The sequence below is a fragment of the Hydra viridissima genome, unplaced genomic scaffold, assembly GCF_058129835.1.
Source record: "Hydra viridissima isolate aposymbiotic clone 2 unplaced genomic scaffold, HvirCarnegie_v1 scaffold_4, whole genome shotgun sequence".
NCBI classification, from domain to species: domain Eukaryota; kingdom Metazoa; phylum Cnidaria; class Hydrozoa; order Anthoathecata; family Hydridae; genus Hydra; species Hydra viridissima.
In genome coordinates, this window is record NW_028324303.1 from 5454737 (window position 1) to 5479652 (window position 24916).

A 24916-nucleotide genomic window follows, 5' to 3' on the forward strand; every position below is an offset into this window, starting at 1 on the left:
AGCAAAGCGTGAAATATAAATAATAAGTTGAATGATAAGAATGATAACTAATTGAATCAACAAACTGACTAATAAATTGTATAATAAAAACAATGCATGCCTAATAATTATAATGGCGCGAATGGACTTTGATCAATTAGAGAAAATGACATGCGTGAACATACAGATAGCTCCATCTGTTAATGTTTTTTTCGACGATAAAGAAGCAGTTTCTGGAGTTAGATCTCTTTGCAGTGGACTAGCATGGACATTTAGATCATTTTGGTGTAAAAAAAAAGTATTTTTTACTTTTTGGCAATTAGATCATGTAGCCAAGAATCAATAAAAAATGCTCTGTTGTCAATAAAGCTTTTGTGGCTAGGGTTAAAGATGAATAGATGAGAAAAGACCATTAGGAGAATTGTCCACAATCGCCTCAAACCCAAATCTAAAGCCAGATAACAAAAATTCAGCGTCTTAAAGTATTGACGCTTCAAAAAAGTAAGAAGCTACTATGGATTCTCAAGAAAAAAACACCGGTAACTCTGGACTTGATCTACTATGAAATACTTTTTCTGATAAAAAGTATTCCATAGTAGATCAAGTCCACAACAGCACACAAACAGATACATCTTTACTTTAAAAGTTGAGGAACTCCCAGATGACATAAAATCCATTAGCCAAACAAAGCACCCTAGCCATTTAATGGTATTTGGCTTCGTTGCTTCTAATGGTTTCAAAATGCCGCTTATATTTCTGCATTCTTGTATCAGAATGGGGGCTAAGTAGTACTTGGACAATATGTTTGGTATCTTTCCTTGGGTTCAAGCCAACTTTGGGGATGACCAAAGTTATGTTCTGATGCAAAATGGAACCCCCTGACATACAGCAAACTCAGTCCCAAACTGGTTACGAGAGAACATCATCTTCTGCGATAAAGAATTGTGGTCCCCTTGCTCACCAGACTTGAATCCTCTGGATTTTTTCGACAATTCGTTTGTTCACAAGCTTGATCAAAATGTAAAAAACGGTCGACCTGTACTTGAGATTTTTATCTACTTATGCAATATGAAAAGTTTAAATAATTAGTACAGATAAAACTTTAATAGAAGTAAACATAAAATATATGCAATATTTTTTGAAGGTTAATTATATTTTTATCAAGACTTTCTTCCATTTTTTTCAACTAATGGAATCTGGAAACAAATTTGCCTTCTTGCACACAACTGTAATTGCAAAACCTTATTAACCTGAAGATTTAGATAACCAGTTAAAGAATTTTTTTTTGTTAGAGAAATTTTATTTGTCAAAATTTCAAAAATTTCCTTGCAAAGAATCTCTTTGTGCTTAGAATGTAAAGCTTAGAATGTAAAGATAGTTGAAAAAGTCATAAACACATAGCTTTAAAGAATAATAGTTTTAAAATTAAATAAAAAGTAATCCATGCTATATTATTTCACTGCCAAGGACAGATGTAAAAGTATATGCAAAAAATATAAAAATGTTAAAATAGAATATCCTTAAAAAAGTGTGAATTTCCTTATTAAATTTTTTTACAATTCTGTTGTTTTTTAAAAGAAGTCTTCCATTTTGGGTGTGTTATTAAACACTTCGATGCATTATTGCAGGGGTTCTCAACCTGGGGGTCGTGACCCCCAAAGGGGTCATATAGCTTTTCTAGGGGGGTCATGAAAGTATTCCATTTTATCTATAAGGGGGTCATTTACTTCTTGCACTTGATATAACTTTTTAAATATGCAGTATAGTTTATAATAATATTATTACAAAAAATAAAGTGTTGAACTTAAGATTATTATGAAAACCAGATCAATCAGTAATAAGAAGCGTACACATCACATGACTTTGTTTCATTATTGATTGGTCTGGTGTTGGATATTTAAGTAGCATATTTTCTGAACTGAATCATCCTTATTTGCAACTGCAGGATAGAGAAACCAATATCATTGATTTTAGAGACACAATTAAAGCTTCCATCTGAAAATAGGCAAATTAGCACAGAAAGGTAAAGTTAAAAAATGTTGCAATGTTTTCAAAATGTTCAGATGTATTGGACAATGGTGATGTGATGCTACCTTCAGAAATTAAAGAAATGATTACTAAACATTGGAAGCAGTTGGCATCTGAATTCAATAACCATTTTCCAGAGCTGTCAAATGAAATAGCAATATTGGTCAAAGATCCATTGAATGCTCCGGTGACATGCATTCCAGATAAAAAATATGCTGCACAGACACAGTTAATGCAGTTGCAGGAAGATACATCTGCAAGATTGATGATCGAAAAGGAGAATCTAGTTGCATTCTGGTCAAAAAATAGTGCCAGTTACCAAATGTTATCTGAAATGGTAATGCCAGTGCTATTGCCATTTGCATCAACTTACAGGTGTGAATGTGGATTTTCCACAATGCTTAAGTTAAAGATAAAACAAAGAAGTGTATTGAACATTGATTATGATATGAGGCTTGCACAATCAAAGACAAAACCAAGAATAGAAAAACTGTGTGTTAAAAAGCAACAACAACCATCACACTAACCTAACGTATAGATAAAATAAATTATTATTTTTTTAAATTGAAAATCAGTACTTTTAATGTTTTTTTAAAAAATATATTCAATATTTGCTAGGGGGCTACTGTTTTCTGTTAAATCTTAAAGGGGGTGCTGGAAAAAAATAGGTTGAGAACCCCTGCATTATTGAATTGTACGATATCAGTTTCTCAAAAAAATTTTATCAAAGGCTGTATGCAAACTCGCTGCTTATTTTGAAAAAGAAAAGAAAAAAAGTTAAATAAAAAAAAAATTTTTACCTGGGTTAACTTCACCTTGGTTTTCTTTAACTTTATTGTTTACAGATTCGGATTCAAGGAGCTCCGCAGAATCTTATTGAAATTGGCGTTAATTTGCCGTAATTTTCTTTGTCAATTCTGCAGCTTTGAGAGGAAGAATATTTCGCAAATGGTATTTAATGAGCCACCATAGGCGCCGAGTCCACGGGGGCAACATGGGCAGTGCCCCCCCCCCGGACAATTATACCAATAGTATATTATCACGGATTATTACGGAGGCGAATAGATACTCTTGCCCTCATGATAATCCGTGATAATATATTATTAGTATAAATTTCCAGGGGCGGGCACTGCCCCTGTTGCCCCCGTGGACTCGGCGCCTATGTGAGTTACGTCCCTTTACAATCATTAGTATAGTGTTGCATAGTTTGCACTGGGCTACTATGTCGACATTGTTAAGTACTTCTCTGTTAAAGTGAGTTTATATTCCGACTTCAGATTTTTGAAAAAGTCAATTTTTAGTTTTGACTTTCAAATAGTCGAATTTATTCATAAGCCTGTCATTTTTTGAAGAAAGTTTAGTTTTTTCAAAGCTTCGTTTCCTAAATAGGGCCGACTTTTTCTAAGTCTTATTTTCAAAAATTGCATCAAGTATTTTAGAAGTATACGATTGAAATTGTTCCCTTTTTCTAATTAGTAGAAAAAACCATTAAAAGCTAATCGAAACAAGGAACTTCAAAAAAAATTAAGTTGAATTTCTCAAAAATGTATTCTAATCAACGAGGGAATTTGTCATCTTAAACATTTTTAAGATGACAAATACATCTTTTAAAGTCGACTTATAGAGAAACGCAGTTTTAAAGTTGGCATTTTTCAAAAATCCAGTCAGAATATGATAAACATCGATCTCTTTCTAAAGTTTAAAGCTTTAAAAATACATAGATTGCTCAAACTACAGAGTAGTTTCTACTTTTCCAATCCTCATTATCAGTAATTGTGCTTTTAAAAATTGGATTAAATTTTCCAATTGTGATGGATGATACTGGTAGATAGTGCTCTTAATTGAATATGGGAGCATACTTCATAATAGAGACAAATTAATTTTTTGATAACTTAGCACAATAAAAAAAAGTAAGATTCCTCACACCATTCTTTAAAAATCCTACTTTTTGAAATGAAAACAAAAATTTGAAAAAGTATGCCATTTTCAAGATATTTTAGCCATGGTCTGCTTTTAGAAATAGGAGCATTCATTTTTTGCTTAATTTCAACAGGTTGGGAACTAATACTCAGGGGAACTTAACTTTTTCTTTCTTGAGAGAGAGGGTATCATGGGCTGCAAGTTTACTAGAACTTTTTATTGCTTCTCAAATCAAACTGTTAATTATTAACATAAAGAACAGTTTTTCTAGAAGAAAAGCAACTTTTTAATGTTCTAATAATCGAATCAAACCAAAAAACAGCTTTATTAAATTTAATGTATCTGTCATAACTAGAACATTAGTTTAACTATCTGCAATAGTGACTTCAACTTCTACTCCTGGTTCAATGCTCACTGAGGTGATTTGCTTCACAACTTCTGCAGGACTGTGCAAATCAATTAAGCGTTTATGGATTCTCATTTCATAACGTGACCATGTTTTGGAACCCTCACCACAAGGGGTTTTTCTTGATGTTATGCGAAGAACTTTTGTTGGCATTCTGACTGGTCCTTTAACCAAAAGCTTTTTGTCTTTTGCTCCACGAATTAATTCAGCACAGACTTTTTCTAAACTCTTCACATTTCTGCTTGTTAATGTAATTCGAATGCGATGAACTTGAGCTTCTTCTTCAACTTGTTTTTCTTTAAGTGCAGACTAAAGAGTTAAAAAATATTTGGTATCATATATGCTTTGAATTGTTTTGTACACATCTAACACTAATATTGTAAATAATTGCAAATTAAAATACAATACAACTTTTCTAAGTTACAAATTTCAGAAGAAATACTAATTGATTATCTTAAGATAAGATACTTACTAATGACTAATAAAAATGGTTAATACACTCCAAAAACAGTTCAGTAAAAGAAATCCATATAAGTTCCATATAAGAAACATGACAGCGGTATAAGAAAGGAAGTGGCAAGAAAGCAACTAAATCGGTATAAGATTCTAGGACTATAGAAAAAAGATGCAAAAAAGAATATTTAGCTTTTAAAACATAACAAAAAATATTTACCATTTTGAATTATAGGCCGACTTAAACCTCCAAGAAACAAATTTCTAATATAGGAGGAACAGCGGTGAGCCCTTTCTCCTAGAGAACGTACAAAAAGAGTTTCATGTTGCAAACGTGGTAATTTAGCAGAATAGGAAATAAAACCAAAGACGATGTTTAAAAAAGCTACGTATTTATAATAAAAGCCGTATGTGTATATGATTACACTCAAATAAGTATGAAAGTATTCAAGTAAATATAAAATATTCAAAAAAACATAACTTGATTTTTTAATTTTAGGAATTATAAAGGCCTCTAGTAACAAAACTCTGAGGGGGTGAAATTTTTTTGGCACCTCGCAAGAAAAAGTCTTGCAGAAGCTGTTAATCTAATGCTATCTGTAACCACCGAGAAAAATAATTATCAAGTTCAACAATTCCAAATAGTCTTCACAAAGTTGAAAATTTTGTATCTTTTTTTTCGCAACTATTATTTTTAGTACAAGCAAACATAACTAATTGTACTAAAAATTATATTTGCGTAAGTTATGTTTAATTGTCAAATAAATTATGAATGGATTCTAAAATTCACTTTTTCTAGAAATTCATATTTATCTTCATCAATTGGTTGATAAAGTTTCGTAGACTTTTTTAAAAGATGAGAATTCTAGTCTAGAAGAAAGACCAATTACTTTCCTTAAAATTTTGTTATTAATGACTTCCTATTTTGTCTATTATCATTGCTATTATCATTGCTATTATTATTGCTATTATTATTGCTATTGTTATTGATATTTTAGAATTAAATTACTTTTGGATTGGTAAATATTTATTCGTTTTTGCGTCGTTGTTCTATTTTTTCTGGATAATTCTATATTTTAAGTATTTTAGACTTTATTGAGATTCATACAATATGTACCACACAAACAATGTGTGTGATACACAAACAGTTGCTGATTATCTAAAACTGGTGAATAATTTAACAAATTTCGTTACTTTATTGTTATATATATTATTATAATTGTTATTTTATGAAGATATACACACTACCTCACAAATCCACAACAAAAGTTTAAACTCTCTCATAATATTTTGAGAAAAGTTTAAAAAAAAAAAAAAGTTTGATTTAAATGCTCTCTTCTTCAAAAAAATGTTCCTTTTCGCTTTGATGACCACTTTACATGAAACGTGAAACATTTTCCATCAATTTTTCAAAGATATTGGTTTCAAACTCCTTTCACGAAGTTTGTTTTGCAGATCACAATCACATCAGATTTTGATTTTGTCAATTCGATGTCATCGATTTTTTGTTCAGAATCTATCAAATATATATTTTTATTAATTACATTTCAAAATTAGGTTTGTATGTCTAAAAAAGTATATATTTATTATCAAAAGTATATATTTATAGTTATATTGTTATTTTATTATTTATTTTCGTATAATTAATATTATTCATATTTTTTTTGTTTTAAAACAAAAAACGTGCTGTATTGACTGAAATTGAAACTTTTTTCAGTCTTTTTAATTCTTTATCAAGTTTTGTTATTTTAGTCCATTTATTTGTTAGTATTGATAATTTCAATTAATAGAATGATTTTTTCAATTGCTTTTTTAATTTCATAGAATTTTATATTTAATTCAAATAATAATTTCTCAACTGCAGTGTTACAGGGTTACAGTGCTACTTCATAAATATTATAAGAAAAATGAAAAAAAGACGTCGATATTCAATTGAATTGCATAGTAAATTTTAAATTTTATCTGAACAAGGTTATACTCATGAAAATATTGAACAAGGTTATACATATGAAAATATTGAACAAGGTTATACTCATGAAAATATTGCGAGAAGATTAAAAATTGAACTTGTGAATAATAACTGTTTAAATTATACGGTGAAACATGATTGAGGCAATGTGACAATTTGGGGTAGCTTTGGAGGAGGAAAGGTAGGGGGTTTGGTAAAAATACCATATACTATGGACAAAAACTCATATCACAGTATTTTACCTCATCACACAGTGCTATCTGGTATTAGAAACATTGTTCAAGGGTTTATTTTCCGATAAGACAATGACCCTAAACACGTATCTAAATTGTGTCTTAATTATTTAAAAACAAAACAGACTCAAAAACCCTCAGAATTATGATATGTCCTCCACAGTCACTTAAACTCAATTTTATTGAGAAATTGTGAATGAGCAAGACAGAAAAGTACGCACGATGGCTGTAACAAATATACAAAGTCTCTGGAAGTGTTTGGCGGATACTGGAAAAATTTAAACTGCAAAACGATGAAAAACTTGGTGTCTAGAATGTCAAACTATGTAAGATTGTTATACATGCTGAAGGAGGTCACGTTGATGAAAGCAAAATATATGTTAAAGTCTTTTGTTTATGTTGTTCTTTTAACAAAACAAATCAGAATTAATTAGTGATTTAAATATTATGTAAACGATTGTTAACTATAAAATTTATTAATCTTTATAGTATATTTTTTTAATATTAACATTAATATCTTTGACCAAAATTATTTACCCCAGTGCAGTGCACCTAGATATAGAAGTTCATTCATAAACGAAAAAAAACCCGGCATATAACATTACAAACGTGACTGTTGTCTGGGTTGTAAACTCTGTTTTCGTAAACGCACAAAATATACTTAATCATTTACTTGTTTTGGGGAGACCGTGGCTACTTTGCTACAGTTTTAGTTTTTGAATTCTGTACATTTCTGGATGAACTTTTTTGAAGATAACAAACTGCAATTCAAAAGAATATGAATTTGGCAAGCGTCAAAAAAGCACCATGTTCAAGTGTCAAACATTATATAAAAAAAATATTGGTGGCACGAAAAGCGCCTCCAAAAACAAAATAATAAAAGTGCATCTTTTTTTATGAAAACTCTTGATAATTTTTAGCCAATAATTTTTTTACCTTAACTTTTGTTGCCCTTAAGTTAATCGAATAAATTTTCCTTCTATAAAAATAGCATCAACAGCGCTTTTTGTAACGTTTTTAGAATTTACAGGCCTGTCTACTTATCTTTTATAATTTCGTAGATCTGCAGTGTTATATAACTTAAGTGAATTTACGACCAATGCAAAAAATTGTAAGTTGGCCCATGTTGCCAACTAGCTCCGCGATCATTGTGCCAATTAACCCCAAAAGCTTTTTGCTCACAAAATGGTCTATAAATCCCCAAAAGCGCGAAATGTTGAGAAAAACAAAAAATGTATGGTTAGAGTGAACCATACAACACCTACATCTGTTCAAGTTTACTTGCAGCTAATGCTTTGTAACACTGATAACTAGTGAACGGAAACTTTCGGCTTCGGCCGAAGTTTCGGCCGAAGCCGAAACCGAAATTTCTGCGACAGCAATTTTTTACTTTTCCTGTTTCGGCCGAAATTTCGGTTCAAACCACAACTGAAATGAACCGAAACTTTTATAAGATTTTTTTTAAAGTCTAGATAACTTTTTTTTAATTTAGAGTGGGATCATGACGATTTCCTAATTTTAATCGTTTGTTAGTAAATCAATTTTTAACTATAACAATTTGAGAAATTTTAATTGAAGTCACGTTACATAATTGATTCAAGTTACTATTCTCAAATCATTCTTTAAATAAGTTAACATTTAAGTTAAGTAACCAAAATCAATAATTTAATCAAAGTTTCTCAGTGCTAAATTTTACAATGGAAAATAATCGAAAGAAAAGCTATTTGTGGAATCATTTTACCGTAACAGCCAGTGATTCCAAATACGCAACTTGCAATATCTGCAATTTGAAAATATCTCGTGGATCCCACAATCCAAAACTTCAATCACTTAGCGGACTTTCATCACATTTAAGAAGTCGGCATCCACAGCTTACTCTAAAAAATCTCCTAACTGAAAAAGCAATACTCACAACTACCGACAATCCTGAAAATATACCAACTTCAGATCAGCTTGAGCCTCTTACAATTAAAAAAAGAACAATACCTTTATTTGACATCAGATCAAAACGCCAGAGGACTGAAATGCTGCAATTTACAATGCCTGGCTGGGTTGACAATATCTCAAAAATTGATTCAAATTCCGAAGAAGGTCTTAAGTTTCATAGATCTATATTTGAAATGATTATCCTCGACTTACAGCCTTGGTCAATTGTGAATAATCCGGGATTTTTACGCCATCATGCACTTTTTAAACCACACTTTGACATTGGAAGTGAGAAATACTACCGAAGCATGCTCAATCCAGCCTATGAAAAGATTAAGCTTGCAACGAAAGTTATGCTTAACGAAAAAAATGCTGAAACTATCTCCATCTCTCTGGACGCTTGGTCATCCTTTCATCATAAGTACTTGGGCATGATGGCACACTTCATTTCAGACAAATGGGAGCGGATCAAATTCTGCCTGTCATGTTCCAAGTTTGATGAAAAACATACTGCTTCAAACATTTTTCAAAGACTTGAGAATGTTGTGAAAGAGTGGGAGCTAAAGGACAAGATCACATTCTGCTTAAGAGACAATGCTGCAAATATAAAAGCAGCTTTCAAAGAACCACAGTGTGTTTACAAGTCTGCTGGGTGTCTAAATCATTCACTTCAACTAGTGATTAAAAAAGAACTTTTTTCACTCCAGAGTGCTGTAAACTTGATAGAAAAATGTCGAAAGCTTTGCACTCATGCTTCTTTTTCAAATTCCTTCTTTGCTGAGCTTTACAAACAACAAGAGGTTCAAATGAACAATTTTGACAGGCTCGGACTCAAAAATGATGTCCCAACACGCTGGAATTCAACATATTACATGCTTGAAAGAATTCTGTACTTGAAATCAGCAATTGCTACCACGCTGCTAATCCGTCCTTCCAGCGGCATTGAGTTCACTGTACAGGATTGGAACCTGTGTGAGAAGCTGGTACACATTTTAGTGATTTTCGAAGAAGCCACCAAATTGCTCTCTGGAAAGGATGCTTGCATCAGTGCATGTATTCCAATTGTGACAACTATCCTGAAATCATTCGAAGTTCCCTCTGATGACGAAGAAGTGATTGGCATGAAAAATGCTTTAAAGAAAGCAATGGAGGCACGTTTTTTTGATTTAGAAACCATTGATCATTTTGCAATAGCAACACTTCTTGATCCCAGATACAAGCACCACTTCTTTAGATCCCAAGAAGCCTTTCAAGCTGCAAAAAAACAAGTTCTTTTGGAATTAGACAGTTCCATTTTGAGCCAAAATGAAACTACTCCTGTGATGAAAACTAAGTCTATTGAGAACACTGGGTTTTCTTCAATGATGCAAAATATAATTGCACAGTCACAAAATACAAGGTCCAAATATCCAACTTCCAAATTAGCAAAGGAAGTTTTAAACGAGTACTTAGAAAGCCCAACATCTTCATGCTGTTTAGAGTTTTGGAAAGAGTATGAAGAAAAAACAACATTAAAAGCAAAGTTTGGTTTGGCAAAAATGGCAAAGAGATTCCTTACACCTCCACCAACATCTACCGAAGTTGAAAGGTTGTTTTCAACTGCTGGAGACATTCTTTCAAATGAAAGAAACAGACTTTTGCCAGAAAACATGGAAAAAATTTTATTCTGTAGAGAAAATATTTCAATTGTTAACTTTAATTATTAAAATGTCTTGACATATTCTACTTTTTTTTTGTGACATATTATAGTTTTTATCAAATTATGTTACATGGTGATTGCTTAGATATACGTAAAATAGTTTTTTTTGCTTTAATTCGGTGATCATAAAAGGTTCAGGGATTTTTAACATTTTTTTTCAAATTTCGGCTGTTTCGGTTTCGGCTTCGGCCGAAATTTCGGCCGAATTTTCAATTTCGGCTTCGGCTACGGCTTTACTGAACCGAAATTTCGGTACTTTCGGTTTCGGCTCAAATTTCGGTTTCGGTCGATCACTACTGATAACATAATGGAGCTTGCCGACGCCATTTTATAAGGATAAAATTGGAAAAGATTTTTATTGAAAATTAAAGCTGCAATACTCAAACCAGGGAGCATATTGACTGGATTGACACGCCAAATTTGATATAGCAATAGGAAGGAAGAAAATTTAGACCTTTCAAGAAAGAATAAAATTTCTTGTCATAACCTTTGACATATCAAAGTTTCACATCCGTGCACCTGATGCCCTGCATAGTGTCAGTTGGTGACAAGTATACTCTACTGTTATAAATGTGGATGTTTGGATACCAGTTAAAATTGTATAAACAGTAGGATACATCCAAGTTCCTCCTATTTGTTCAGACATCTATATTTAAGCTTGATTTGAACCTCCTGTATCTATCACAGCTTTAGCAAACAACCTGCAATTTTTTCATGGTATCTTTGATTCAAATGTTGAAAAACAACATTTTTAAAGTTTATTTCCTTAGGTTTACGCATCACAGCCGATGAATGGTTGTGACGAATTCACAACTACTAAAAATGTTTTCACAGCATTGTCAATGGTGAAATACACAGCTGAAAAAAAAGGTCAAATAAATTTAAGAATTAATTCCGTTTAGAGCAATGATGAAATGCAAAAACAGTTCTTACCTCAAGCTGCACAAGAAAATCGAACATTGTTCCCAGATGCCAGCAAAGGATCTTGTGTTTCAGGAATATATCAGTAATAATTAAACAAAAATTTGAGAGTTATTGTAGTCATCTAACATAGTGTAGTGCAGCTTGCCAGCCTGATAAGTAATATAAAACTTAGTTGACTTAGTGATAAATTGTAATGTAGCAGTAATAACTGTTTGTTACTGTCTTAATTTTCATGTTTGACCACCCCCTCTACACCCCGCGGCAGAGCACAGTATGCTTAATTTGCACATAGCATTTTACTTGTAATAAAGATTGTATTTTGATGTGCATGGGACACTAGACAATATATTAAAAAAATACAGAAGTAGCTATATCTTACATGTTTTTGATAATTTACATATTATTGTAATACACTTTTTGTCTTATCTTAATTTGGATATATATATATATATATATATATATATATATATATATATATATATATATATATATATATATATATATATTAATGATAATTAAGTTCATTTTTTGAAATATTAGTACACTTTTTATAGACTAAATTCTTTTTCGTTATAGATTAGTATGTACCATATATATACATTTAAAAATTTACTTTTAACCTATAATTTGTTGCAACCTAAAGTGATACATATATATATATATATATATATATATATATATATATATATATATATATAATTTGTTGCAATCTAAACCTGTCTTGCAGATTTTGTGTGAATTTAATGGTTTGCTTTATCTATTTTACGGTGCAGATTTTTTAGCTGCTAGTAACTGCTTCATGATATCTGCCTGCATGTTATGTTTATGGAATAATAACGGTGAACTTAACCTTTTGTGATGGTTGCGCTGAATAAGTGCTATGCGCATATTCATGAGAGAATACATTTATTCTGCAATGTTATCATTCTGCATATTCGTCTGTTAAGATTGGCATTAAGTATTTGTTATCAAAAGCACCAAATGTTCTTACTATCCAAGATTTTTCGTATCTTTTCTTTTCTGCACGATCCTCCGGAGTGCTACTAGAGGGATCATTAATGTCAATTAAGCTTAATCTTTTTGCTTTGAATTCTTCTTCAATTTCATCGACTCCGGTCTCAAGGTCAATGAGCTTTGCAAATGGATAAGTTAAACCACCAAATAAGATTACTGAGACTAACACTATAGATAATGTTGCAGTGAGCATCATCTGTCTCGGAATCGATACTGTGTTTCTAATAGCTAATGAAAAAGCAACTGCTCCTCTTAGTCCGGCAAATGCCATCATGTTTTGATGTTTGCATGAAATTTTTCTAATTCTTCCGCAATTAAGTATTAAACTCAAGGGATATACATTAAGTATTCGACCAACTTGGGTTGCCAAAAATGCAACTCCGATGAAACCAAAATTCCATTGATGGTAGTTAAACAAAAAGAAAGACAAGCCTATGTATGAAAATATAAAGTTTTCCGCAAGGAAATTTAGCAATTCAAACGTTTGTGTTGTTCTGATGGCTGATTCTGGAGTCAAATTTTTATAAGTGTAATGTTTTTGAGCAATGCCGCAAAACAAAACTGCTACAATACCAGACCAGTTTGCCACTTCTGCTGCTAAAAAGGTGGAGTAAGACATTAGGAAAAATAAAGCAGTCTCAAGAATAGGAAACATTCCTATTTTTGTAAGTTTTGTCAGTAACGCAGTTACACATGCCATTGAAATTCCTATAAATAAAGATCCGACAAAAATTGAAACAAAATCTCCCATGGCTGATAAAAAGGAGTAGGCATTAAATTGTCTTGCTTCATACGGGTTATACGCTAAATATGCCTCGATTGCACGATATAATACGATCGCGACAGCATCATTCAATACGCTCTCTCCAAATACAAATGCAAATAAATCTACGTCAACATGCATGTCGTGGAATATTGCCAAAACTGTAACTGGATCTGTTGCCGAAATCATCGCCCCAAACAACAAACATTCTGTGAAATCAAAAGTAGAGGTAACCCCCGTCATTTTGTTATACATGTACGTCATAACGCCAACTACAACGCATGAGATTGAAGTTCCAACAAAAGCGTACATACAGATAGCTCCGAGATTGCGAAAAAAATACCTTCGCTTTAAACTATAACCTCCATAAAATATTATGGGTGGTAACAAAACGTAAAAAAAAATTTCTGGATTAAAAGATGACTTGTCTTCGAGTTCGTTGCCTTCATTTCTTCCAGTTAAGTGCTGCACAATTCCGCTCAAAATGTAAGAATAGTCAGTGCCGTTAATATTCATCAATAAATTTCTCGGAGCTGTTGTCAAATTTTCTGAGCTACCTATGTGTACTGCTTTTTCGATTCCGTCGGAATCCTCTGCATACCTAATTATTCCACCCACAGCTATACCAAACAGCATGGCTACACCCGTTTCGTGAAATACACTAAACTTTCTGATTTTGAACAGCCATATTACAAGAACGGTAGCGATAAGCAACGTTATAAGGATTAACATACTTAAGCTATCGGTTTTGTGACTCGATGTTATTTCTTCTTCTTTTTGTCCTTCTAGCGAAACTGATATGTCGTCAATCAAGTCAAAAGAATAACATAACGTCGTCGCCATCAGCAACCGAAACACAGCATTCGTAACTATTCGAAGTATTTTCATTTTTTCTTTATTTTAGTTAATTTATTTGAAATCCTTAATTAATTGAAATTTTTTACTTTTTACATAAAAGATACCAAAACAGCAGCCCTTCTTGCTTTTATGTGTTCAGTGGAGCAAATAACCAACGTCAAACAGAGCAATAAACAATACCGAATATGTACCGAATAAAAATAAAATGTTACAAGCAACTAATAACCAACTTAATTTTATATTAGCACTAAACTTAAATTATATTTTTAATGCCTTTGTGCAATAGGATTACTCAAATGATGTAATGCGCAAACTCATGTTTTTATGTTGTTGTTTTTTAAAATTCTTTCTTACATATGTTTTCCTAAAGGCTGATGAGGTCAAAATTTGAACAGATTTTTATCATTTTTCCTGCAAACTCAAAGTGTTTGTTAGGAGCCTTAACGATAAACTAAATTAGAAATTTTAGTAAGTAAAGATGCTTCTAATAACTTGTAAATGACTTTTTAGATAAAATCTTTTGCCAAATTATTTATTAAAATGAAAAGAAAAATATTTCAACATCTTGAGAATATTAAAAATAAATTAACTTCAATATAGAAAATTTCTTATTTATTTAACAAGTTATCCATTAGTCTTAACAAACTACTAGCATAAAATTTCAACAAACGTTTAAAACAATTTGCTCGGTTGCAGCTATAAGATTTTTTCTTTCACCATTTTAATTTGGTAAAAATTAATGAAGAAAAAAAGTGTCTTTACTCCTCTGATTGTTTGATGGAAAGTCAGAAGATTGACAAATATAATGATTTTTTTAAAAATGTATTTATCTTTAGCAATATTCGGAGTAAAAATGCTATCAAAAGTATCTCACAAAATTCTTTTCATCACACGCACAAATCTTCCACCGAGGTAATTGCATCTCGAATCTAAAGACATATTTTTACATTTTTAATTCCTTTGACTTCAATTTCCCAGGTGACACATTTGTTTTTTGCACCCTCGACTGTACATATTTACAAGTCATCTCAGCTTTCTCTCAGTTTATTTTCCAGACCAGATCAGCATCTTTAAATTAAACAGTTCCTTTTAAATAAAATGCTTAAACAGCTTTTGCTTGTGCACGCGGGTTTTAGATTCACGTTATGCAGTTATCGGCACATTTTTATTTCTCCCCAAACGACAAACTTTATGAAAGTCGCAAAAATAAAATTGTAAGCTTTTTTGCTGCATGATAATTTTAAATACTCGAATTAGAATACTTTTCAGAATAATAAATTATTTTGGATTAACATATTTTGATTTCTCAGCAGCATAAAAATAATTTCAGGTAGGTGGGTTTGGTCGCTTTTCCCTGAAGCTCCTTTCATCTTTAAGAAGTATAAAGCATTTTCAAAGGTAAATATCTCTTCTTAAACAAGTTCAATTTTGAAACAAGAAGCCAAATTTAACGCTTTTGTTAACCAGTTTTATCGACAGGAGTTTATTTTATGATTTAAGTCCATGATTATGAGAATGCAAACTAGTTGATCTAAATCCTTAATTTGCCCGACCATGTACTGTTTTGCCTCAGAATTAATTTGCCTCACCTGTTCTACTTGGCCTCAAGATAAAATTTCCCTACCGTATATTGTATAAAAGAAGAAAAATTTTTACTACTATTTACTTCAAAACTTTTTTAAAAGAAAAATATTAAATAATGTTTTCAAGTAAATTTTTAACAAGGAGTACAACGCACAATCCATGCAGAAACTAATATTGCCTTTTTCTTTATTTAAAATGCATTCAGAGTAAGTGTTGCAGAAATATTTTCACTACACTTTTAATGTTACATAGGAATGCTCTATAACTTTAATGGATTCTGCAAAAGATCTTTTCATTTTAGTTTTTGAAACAAAAGTTAAAGCAACAGCTAAAACATTTAACCCAACAGAAGTGAAGTATACAGCTTCTAACTTGCCAAATTGAACAAGATATCCAAATGTCAGACTAAAACATAAGCCATATATATTACCTAGTATAAGAATAAAAGCACTTGATGTTGTTTCTGAAACAGGATAAGTCATTTCTGCAGCCTGCTCTAATCCCAATGAAAGATACGGGAAACCAAATGTTCCAAATACAGTAAACATTATAAATACTCCATACAAACTACTGGTTTTTTCCAATACTATGATAAAAACCGATAATAAAATTGCAGAAGATATGTTGAGAAAAACTGCCATACAATAGATCATTTTAATTTTATCAAGAATAATTCCAATTACTAAACCACCAAGTATTCCAAAGATATTATAGGCAAAACCCATCCAGCCGACAATGTCTGTAACATTTCCTTGAAACTTCCGGGTCATTATAGAGCTGAGTATTACTGCGTAAGTGGTCATGAGTCCATAACAAATAGCGTAAGCTTGCGACATTACGACAAAATGTTTGCTTCTTAAAAGCATTTTTATGCAACGAAAGAAAGGTTCGTTAACCATCGGGCCAGAGCGAGAATAACCGGATGGTGCATCCTTAAAGAAGATGAATGTTAGAAGCATAATGAAAATGCAGACTACAAACTGCGACAAGTAGAAAAGCCGAAAATTCTCACTAAGTTCCTTAGAGTCTGGGGAATCACGAATCATAAGTGTACATTGTAAAAACCCAATAGCTACACCAACTATATTCATAAAAAACCCAATTGCAGTAGCAGTTCCTCGTTCGTTTACATCAAACCATATCGAAGACAGCCGCCCCGGCATTTGACAGACGGCACAATTTCCAACTGCTGAAAATATTTGTCCAATAATGATAAAGTAAAACATATTTTGACGATATCCGACGTAATGGAGACCAGTTGCCAGTACATTTAGTACAGCAACTGAAAAAAGTACTAAGCGCATCCCAAATTTATAAACTATGTAAGATGCAGGTAAAGCAAAAAAAATAAAAACAGCAACAAAAATGTTGGATGTCCATTGAATCACAACGTCATTAACCTTATAATACTTTGCACCAATGTTTGTGATGGGACTAATCCCCATGAATAATGCTCCCAACGCCGTCGTATTAAGCGAAAAGATAAAAAGAGCGATCCATCGCTTCATATTTTTTCTCTCTTTGATGAGTGGTTTTTCCGCAGATTTGTCATTTAAATCTTGTTTTTCATCTATGACGATTTTACTCATTTTTCTACAGTATGTATATTTAGAAAATAATTTGGAATTGTCTTTAAAAAACTTTTGAAACTCGTTTGAGAAGAGGAAGTTGGACATCTTTGCCTTTTAGTAAAAATTGATTATCTCTTTCATTACTTTTTGTCAACAATAAAAGGGTGGTTCTCCTTAGCTTGACTCCAATTCTCCACAACACAAGACAATCAATACGTTTTATGGTGGAAAAGACGAGATAAGTATTGTCAAACTTAAACACAACAAATTTAAAAGCGATTGTAAAAATAACATCATTTCCTTGAACAGTTTTGATTAAGAATAAAGACTACAAAATATCACCGGGTTGTTTTCAACTCTTTTTTTTTTTAATTTCCTAACATTGAATGTCAGTTGATCTAAATTCTTTTGCTGTAAAAAACCTATTACTATAGTAATCCCTGTTGTTTTTTTTTTAAACAAAAAACAAAAAAAAAACATACTAAGATTAAATAATCCACAATGCAGTTGTTGCGCTTGAAATATTTGATTGCAAACTAATAAATGATGTCAATTAGATAAAGAATGAAAATTGAAATACTGCATTTGCAGTTAAATTATGCAGACCAGAATGGTTTTATCTCATCTCTAAAAAAGAAAGTGGATCAAGGAAATGACTAAATGTTTTTCTCATTTTTGTTTTAGAGTTTTATTTTCGAATCTTCACGTAATTTAAAATAAAGTTAAAGGTTTTTTGAAAATTTTTGAAGAATTTTACCATATAACGATTTTGATCTAAGAAGTTGAGCCATCATCCCAAAATAGTGTTTTCCGAGTCTAATTTTTAAAGCTTAAAAAAGTTTATGATATGGTTTATATATAAATCTATATATGGGAATATATAAACATAACGTATAACTAAATTTTATACATAAGGTGTTAAGATTTTATACATAAGATGTTAAAATAAAGGTAAAATAACTTTAATGTTTACTCAAATTTTACGAACCTCCATAAATATACTCCTGAGGTTGTTTACGTCAGTTGTATTGGGACTGTGAAAAATCATAAAATCATGGCCGTCGAAATGGGAGCGGCCGAGGAGACAGCAACCCCCTTTTTTTACTTAGTTTCTTTAAAAGCTAAAAATTTGCGAACTTAAGACATTTTTTCATACAAAAATAAACATAACGTAAAAATTTACTTTCTCTAAATTCAGAACTTTGAACATGTATTAGAGAATTTCTTGATACAATCATATAGTTTTAAAAAGTTGTATAATGTATTGAACTGTATTTTTATGTGAGACCAAATGGCAGGAATAGACCACACGCGGAAATCGCAATATCGAAAATTAAGATTTACATTACCTTTCGTAACAACTACTGGCGAAAGAAATTTAGTACAAATATTTCTTGCTGGCCTAATAATACACAAATTTATTACACAATCCTCAAAAATGTCTTTAGCCAGGTTAGTATTATTTTATCTTGTCATGGATTTCACTTAACAAGGTTATTTTTAAAACAAAATCATAATAGTTTGCATCTTTTTTGTCAACTTAACAAAAAATGTAACTAGCAGCAATATTATATGCTTATGTTATTACAATAATTAGGTTTTTGCTAGCTCTACTTTAATTTACAACGACTTAACTCCAAACTGAATGCAATAAATAGATTTTTTGTGTTAGAAAAAAAAATTGTTTAAGTATATAAAGCACTCTATCAAATAAAACTATTCAAAATTACTGTAAACTACTGTAATTTGTATGAAAAGTTTGTTTATATCTATTTTATTTTGTGCTACAAGATTTATATTAATTTATTTACGTTTTTATATAACCTCTACTTTCAATGATGGAATTAATAAGGTGCTTGTTAAATAATCTGTGCAGATTTCATTGTGCACATTGAGTAATTCAACAGAGATGTTAGACAGTTGTGTGAAACCCTATAATTTTTATTAACTAAGAAACTGAAACTGATTGAGGCTGCATAAATTGTAAAATACTTCAACATCCTCAAATATGAGTGCTATAAGAGTTCTATAGAACACTCACATTTTAAAAATAAACAGTAAAAGGTCTAAGGTATAATTTTTTTTTTTTTTTTTTATATATCCAAAAAAATTTTTTTTTCAACTGATCAATAGAAAAATTGATACATTATAATAAGATAAGTAACATTTTGGTTTACTTAAAAATTTTATTTACTTAATAATATTTCAGATTACTTCCTGCTCCTATTCAACTGATGACATTGCATGATGATGCTGATGATGAGTTAGAAGCTGCTTATCACGGTAGCAATCAGGTACTTTATAATGTATAAGTTAACTCAGCCATTAAGTTGATCCCTCATTTTTACAGAGAGATTTTATGTTTTGTAACTGTTAGATAAGCTAAGAGGTATTTCCCTTAGAACTGTTTCCCCAAACCCAAATTTCCAAACATTTTACAGCCTCTAAACTTTCTTCCTATAGCAATTTTTAAATTGTGAAATCTGATTGATATAAAAAAATTTCTCAATTACGCTATTTTCGCTTGGTCTTGTATATCAATTTAATGCATCCGCTGTTTGAACACTTTGTGACATTTAACTAAGAAAGATTTAAATTAATTAGCTTTTTAACAAATGTTATAAGGTTTTAAAACCTCAACAGGTAGAAGTTTCCTTTTAAGTAAAATCTGTTTTAGTTTATGGTTTGATTACTTTGTCATAATATGTTAGTCTAAAATATTTATTCCATTTCTGTTTATCATGCATTCTCCTCCAACAACAAGGTAATAACAAAGTTTATTAATGTTAATTCCAAACATAATCTTGCATTTGTATATTGATTTCTTGAATTTTGTGCCCATTATTGATCATTAATAGATGGGAGTTGGTTATTCATAGATCAATATTACAATAGTACAAAACCCTTCTTTGCATTTTATCTATTTTTCTTCAAAAATTTAGTCTCACATGTGAAATGTCATCAGAATGCATATTGATGCTTGAAAAGATTATCAGTGAATTAGGGATTATCAGGGTTGAGTTTACAAGATTAAGAACATACAAATACAAGCATTAAATACACTTACTTTTATCAAAACAAATTAGAACAAAAGTTCACTCATGATATGTTTAGTTTTTAACTCACAATTATTATTTTGACTAAAATAAGGTTTTTACTATTAATTCTTCTAATGACTAGTATTTTTTTTTCAGTTGATAAATGCTTCATTTGGTCCTCCACCATATGGCCATCGTATGGGCTGGGTCCCACGAAGGCAAGAGGTAAATATACTTTCATATACAATTTTAAATTTTATTTCTCCATGTAATTGAATTTTAAAAGTATTATAAGAAATATTCAAATGAATTTGTTTCGTTGAATAAAAATCTTGATTTTTATAGGATTTCAGTGATGGTGGGGCATTTCCAGAAATAATGGTTGCACAATTTCCTCTTGGAATGGGTAGAGAGCGAAGAGAAAACTCTAACGCTATTCCAGTTCAGATGGATGCTGAAGGAAGAATTAAGTTTGATAGCTTATTACGCCAGGGCCAGCCTAAAAACAAAATTATACATTCAAGATTTGAGGATCTTGTAGAGAAGCAAGTTAAAGCTGATGATGATCCTGACCTTGCAAGACCTGATGAAGAAAAGATGCAAGAGGTTCTATTATTTTTCAATTGTTGGTCTAAATCATTAGAGCAAAATAGCTGGCAAAAGAAATGCTCCAGCATATGGAAAAATTTTCCATGTTGAATTTGCTTACAAAAATGTTTCAACATAGTGATGAAAATGTTGTTTTGGCAAAAATTAAACAAGTTCACAATTTCAAAATTAATGGATATTAACATTTAAACAAAAACATCGTCATAGTTTATCCTCATTATATCTTTTGTTAACTCAAATTGTACACTGTTGTCACTTGTTAACTTAAATTGTACGCTGGTCATGGTTGCATTCTATTTGCCAGCAATTGATTAACAAAGTTTTAAATGTATATCTGAATAAATGATAGATGAATTAAATTTACATCTGAAACTATTCTTAATATATAATGATAAGTTTGGATAAGTTTATTGGACATTGTTTACTTTTTCATTTGATAAGATTTCATTTTTATAAAATTTTACTTTTTTTTTTCAGATTGCTGAAAAAACAAGGCAAGCATTGGAGCTCGAGGTTAATTCAAAAATAGCTGCAGCTCAACCAACACAAGTAGCTCAAAAAACTGCTCCAGCTCAATATATTAGGTATTAAGTAAATTAGGCATAATATAAATTAAGTATAGAATATATTAGGTATTATATGTTGGATGCAATTGCTTAGTGGATGTGCAGCATCATCTTTTCAATTAATAAAAGAATCTCTTTGGCTATTGATTTATCTGAATAATAAATGAATATTTTATCTTAAAAGATAACTTCTAACCTCATGCCATTCTTGGAAAGTTCTGTCTTTCTTTTGTTTAACATTAATACTAAAGTACAGTATTTTTTCAAGTGTACAATGGTATAATGCTAAAGATATAGTTTATTAGGGTCATTGTGATATTTGAGAAAAACAAACATATTTTAAATTAAACTCATAATTTAAAATATGTTTGTTTTTCTCAAATATCACAATGACCCTTATAAGCTATATCTTTAGCATTTTTTAAAGATTGATTTGCTAAATTCAATGTTGTTATTTTTTGTTTATAATAAATTATAATTGCTAACTAGGTTTAAGTTAGAGTTAACTTTTTTGTAGGTATACTCCGTCACAGGGTGGTGTTATGTTTAACTCAGGTGCAAAGCAACGTGTCATACGAATGGTAGAACAACAGAAAGATCCAATGGAACCTCCACGCTTTAAAACAAATACAAAAATTCCCCGAGGACCACCTTCCCCACCTGCCCCAGTTATGCACTCACCAACAAGAAAGACAAGTGTGAAAGAACAGCAAGAATGGAAGATTCCTCCATGTATATCAAATTGGAAAAATCCTAAAGTAATTTATTCATAATCTTTCCCAGTTTTTCATTAACTTTAAAGTTGTAAGGTGTTGTTAAATAACATTTATTTTATAAGCAATTATTAAATAACATTTATCAAGTAAGAAGTATCAAGTATAATGTAATGAAAAGTAAGCTTCATAAAGAAATAACAAGTATACTCTAAAATACAATGTTTGGTTTTTTTTTACATAAAGCTTTTTCAATTTGTATTTTTAAAAGTTTGTTTTCAAAAAAAAGTTAAATTTATAAGCTGGTTTTAAATCAATCATTGAAAAAGTGCTTGTAGTCCCAGTGTCTTCATCATATTTAGAAGATTAAAAAAAGTAAAAATTAAAGTTATTTAATGGTAATCTTTGATATATATATGTGACACTTATCTTTTGAATTGTTATTTCTACTTTTTTTTCTGTGGAAACTTTGTTTTTTCTAACACAATATTTTTTTCACCAGGGTTACACAATACCTTTAGACAAAAGATTAGCTGCTGATGGTAGAGGACTTCAAGATCCAACTATTAATGATAAATTTGCAAAACTTGCTGAATCATTATATATTGCTGACAGAAAAGCTCGAGAAGCAGTAGAAACAAGAGCAAACCTTGAAAGAAAACTTGCCCAGCAAGACCAATTGAAAAAAGAAACTAAGTTAAGAGAATTAGCTGAAAAAGCAAGACAGGAGAGATCTGGCTTACATTCAGGTATAAACTTATATTTTGATTTGTTTAAAGTGAAGGTTGAAAGTTTGATTAAACATCAAGGTTAATTGTGCACCAGGCTGAAAGGCATTTATCTACTTGGATTAGTCCAGTTTTTTTTATTTTATTTTAGGGAAGATAAAATGTTTTTAAAAATGTTACTGTAAAGTTTTTTTTTCTATATTAAGATTTTTATATAGTGTACTGCGAAATTTCCAACTATTAAATAAAATCCTCAACTATTAATTCAAAACACTAATATAATGAAAATTCCACTTTTTAAATGTAAAGTTAAAAACTGTTTAAAGTTTAATATTTTTACTTTAATATTTTTTCTCAAAAATTTCTTTCAGCATCAAAAAATTCTGATGAAGCTGAAAGAGATGCTGTTCGGAAAGAAAGACAGAGAGAGCGTGAAAGGGATAAGCGAATATCAAAAGCTGGTGCAGAGAAAAAGTGAGGTTTTTAACTATTTTCTAAATCTCTATCATTTATTGAATACATTAGCATTTACTGAATACATTAATAATTGTTTTAAACTAAAAAAATGAAATAATTCTTTGTTCTTTTTAATTGTTCATAAAAATGTTATTTTTTTGTGTTGATATCTAGATCAAAGAATATGCGAGACAAAGATAGAGATATTAGTGAAAAAATTGCTCTTGGTTTACCAAATGCTGGCGTATCCCAAGAAGCTTTATATGATCAGAGACTTTTTAATACTAATGAGGTTTATTATGTTTTACATTCAAAAATCTCACCAAAGTTCTTATTTTCTTAAGATAGCTATAACTTATGCACAAATTTGTTTGCTCAGGGTATGGACAGTGGTTTTGGGGAAGATGATAGTTACAATGTATATGACCAACCATGGCGAAAAACAGATGCTGTTTCTTCAATTTATAGACCTTCAAAAAATATAGATAAAGACTTATATGGAGATGATATTGAAAGTTTGATTAAAAGCTCCAAGCGGTACGAAATAGTTACACTTTATTTCATTTTTGTTTATTTTTGATAAGTTTAATATTAGCTAAAACATAGAAACAATTTTTAAAATTATCTTAATTAACTAAATTATATAATGTAAAATAAAAAGCAGCAACCAATCAAAATGACCATTCATAAAATCAATTTCAATTATTTAATTTTTTAGATTTACTGCTGATAAAGAATTTGCGGGTTCTGATCGTAATCAAATCAGGGATGGTCCAGTTCAGTTTGAAAAAGAAGAGGAAGACCCTTTTCAATTGGATAAATTTTTGCAAGATGCTAAGCGTGGTGGAAAACGCACAGATAAAACTGAAAAGTTAGTTTTGATATTTATAAGTTAGAGGCTTTTTATTCAATGCATAATAACAATTATTTTTATAAGTTGAGTGTTTTTATTTGTAAAGCAATTAATAGTTTTAAGGAAGTTAAATACTTGAAAATTTTGGAGTGAAATCTTTCTTAAAAATTATTTACATTCATGAATTTTTTAAAAAATATTATTTGTTTGTTTTTTTAATTTTAGAGACTACGACAAATCCTCCAAGCGTACCAAGCATTAAAATTTGCATAAAAATTTACTAGATGCTTGTTTTTAATCCATACAAAATATTGGAGAATGTTAAAGACCTTTGTAGTAAATAATGGTGTGAAATTTTAAAGACTGTTGTAAAAAATAATGGTTTGAAATTTTAAAGACTATTGTAAAAAATAATGGTGTGAAATTTTAAAGACTATTGTACCAAATAATAGTGTAAAATGTTAACTAATAATTATTTTGATTTTTTTTACTTTCTTATTTCATAACTTTTTTCTGTACTCTATATTCTAAATCTATATTTTTGGAGTGTCTTTATCACTCCACTTAAAAGTTGATTTTTGAAAAATTTGAAAAAGTTGATTTTTGAAAAATTTGAAAAAGTTGAT

General features: G+C 30.4%; 6 protein-coding genes across 6 annotated transcripts; 3 read left to right on the forward strand and 3 right to left on the reverse strand.

The window, feature by feature from the left end:
• Positions 1–2023: 2023 nt before the first annotated feature.
• On the forward strand, positions 2024–2533 carry LOC149889526 (protein ZBED8L-like). The gene has a single exon (XM_090085137.1). It carries the CDS (start codon positions 2024–2026, stop codon positions 2531–2533), a length of 510 nt encoding a protein of 169 aa, XP_089941263.1.
• Positions 2534–4250: 1717 nt separating this feature from the next.
• LOC149889527 (small ribosomal subunit protein uS10-like) lies at positions 4251–5142 on the reverse strand. The gene is made up of 2 exons (XM_090086285.1): positions 5007–5142; positions 4251–4642 (listed from the first exon to the last, which is right to left on the reverse strand). The coding sequence occupies exons 1-2, from the start codon at positions 5007–5009 to the stop codon at positions 4292–4294; spliced, it is 354 nt and encodes a 117-aa protein (XP_089942411.1). The 5' UTR covers positions 5010–5142; the 3' UTR covers positions 4251–4291.
• A 3543-nt stretch (positions 5143–8685) lies between these two features.
• On the forward strand, positions 8686–11623 carry LOC149889528 (zinc finger BED domain-containing protein 4-like). The gene is made up of 4 exons (XM_090085138.1): positions 8686–10502; positions 10664–10712; positions 11384–11458; positions 11516–11623. The coding sequence occupies exons 1-4, from the start codon at positions 8686–8688 to the stop codon at positions 11621–11623; spliced, it is 2049 nt and encodes a 682-aa protein (XP_089941264.1).
• A 477-nt stretch (positions 11624–12100) lies between these two features.
• Positions 12101–15379, reverse strand: LOC145182783 (sodium/hydrogen exchanger 6-like). Its single transcript, XM_080058019.2, has one exon. It carries the CDS (start codon positions 14200–14202, stop codon positions 12460–12462), a length of 1743 nt encoding a protein of 580 aa, XP_079914145.2. The 5' UTR covers positions 14203–15379; the 3' UTR covers positions 12101–12459.
• Positions 15380–15830: 451 nt separating this feature from the next.
• Positions 15831–17758, reverse strand: LOC149889529 (choline/ethanolamine transporter flvcr2a-like). Its single transcript, XM_090085042.1, has one exon. The coding sequence runs from the start codon at positions 17430–17432 to the stop codon at positions 15987–15989; it is 1446 nt and encodes a 481-aa protein (XP_089941168.1). The 5' UTR covers positions 17433–17758; the 3' UTR covers positions 15831–15986.
• An 835-nt stretch (positions 17759–18593) lies between these two features.
• LOC145182970 (SNW domain-containing protein 1-like) lies at positions 18594–24765 on the forward strand. The gene is made up of 12 exons (XM_090084268.1): positions 18594–18779; positions 19537–19621; positions 20522–20590; positions 20711–20971; positions 21452–21558; positions 22058–22298; positions 22756–23002; positions 23353–23455; positions 23612–23729; positions 23817–23974; positions 24156–24308; positions 24516–24765. The coding sequence occupies exons 1-12, from the start codon at positions 18619–18621 to the stop codon at positions 24550–24552; spliced, it is 1740 nt and encodes a 579-aa protein (XP_089940394.1). The 5' UTR covers positions 18594–18618; the 3' UTR covers positions 24553–24765.
• Positions 24766–24916: the final 151 nt, after the last annotated feature.

Coding starts and splice junctions, on each gene's coding strand:
- LOC149889526 (XM_090085137.1), top strand. CDS start 2,024: ATGTTTTCAAAATGTTCAGATGTATTGGACAATGGTGATGTGATGCTA.
- LOC149889528 (XM_090085138.1), top strand. CDS start 8,686: ATGGAAAATAATCGAAAGAAAAGCTATTTGTGGAATCATTTTACCGTA. Junction 10,503..10,663: donor ACATCTACCGAAGTTGAAAG/GTTGTTTTCAAC, acceptor GACATATTATAG/TTTTTATCAAATTATGTTAC. Junction 11,459..11,515: donor TTTTCACAGCATTGTCAATG/GTGAAATACACA, acceptor AATTCCGTTTAG/AGCAATGATGAAATGCAAAA.
- LOC145182783 (XM_080058019.2), bottom strand. CDS start 14,202: ATGAAAATACTTCGAATAGTTACGAATGCTGTGTTTCGGTTGCTGATG.
- LOC149889529 (XM_090085042.1), bottom strand. CDS start 17,432: ATGTCCAACTTCCTCTTCTCAAACGAGTTTCAAAAGTTTTTTAAAGAC.
- LOC145182970 (XM_090084268.1), top strand. CDS start 18,619: ATGGCAGGAATAGACCACACGCGGAAATCGCAATATCGAAAATTAAGA. Junction 23,003..23,352: donor GAGATCTGGCTTACATTCAG/GTATAAACTTAT, acceptor AATTTCTTTCAG/CATCAAAAAATTCTGATGAA. Junction 23,730..23,816: donor GACTTTTTAATACTAATGAG/GTTTATTATGTT, acceptor TTGTTTGCTCAG/GGTATGGACAGTGGTTTTGG.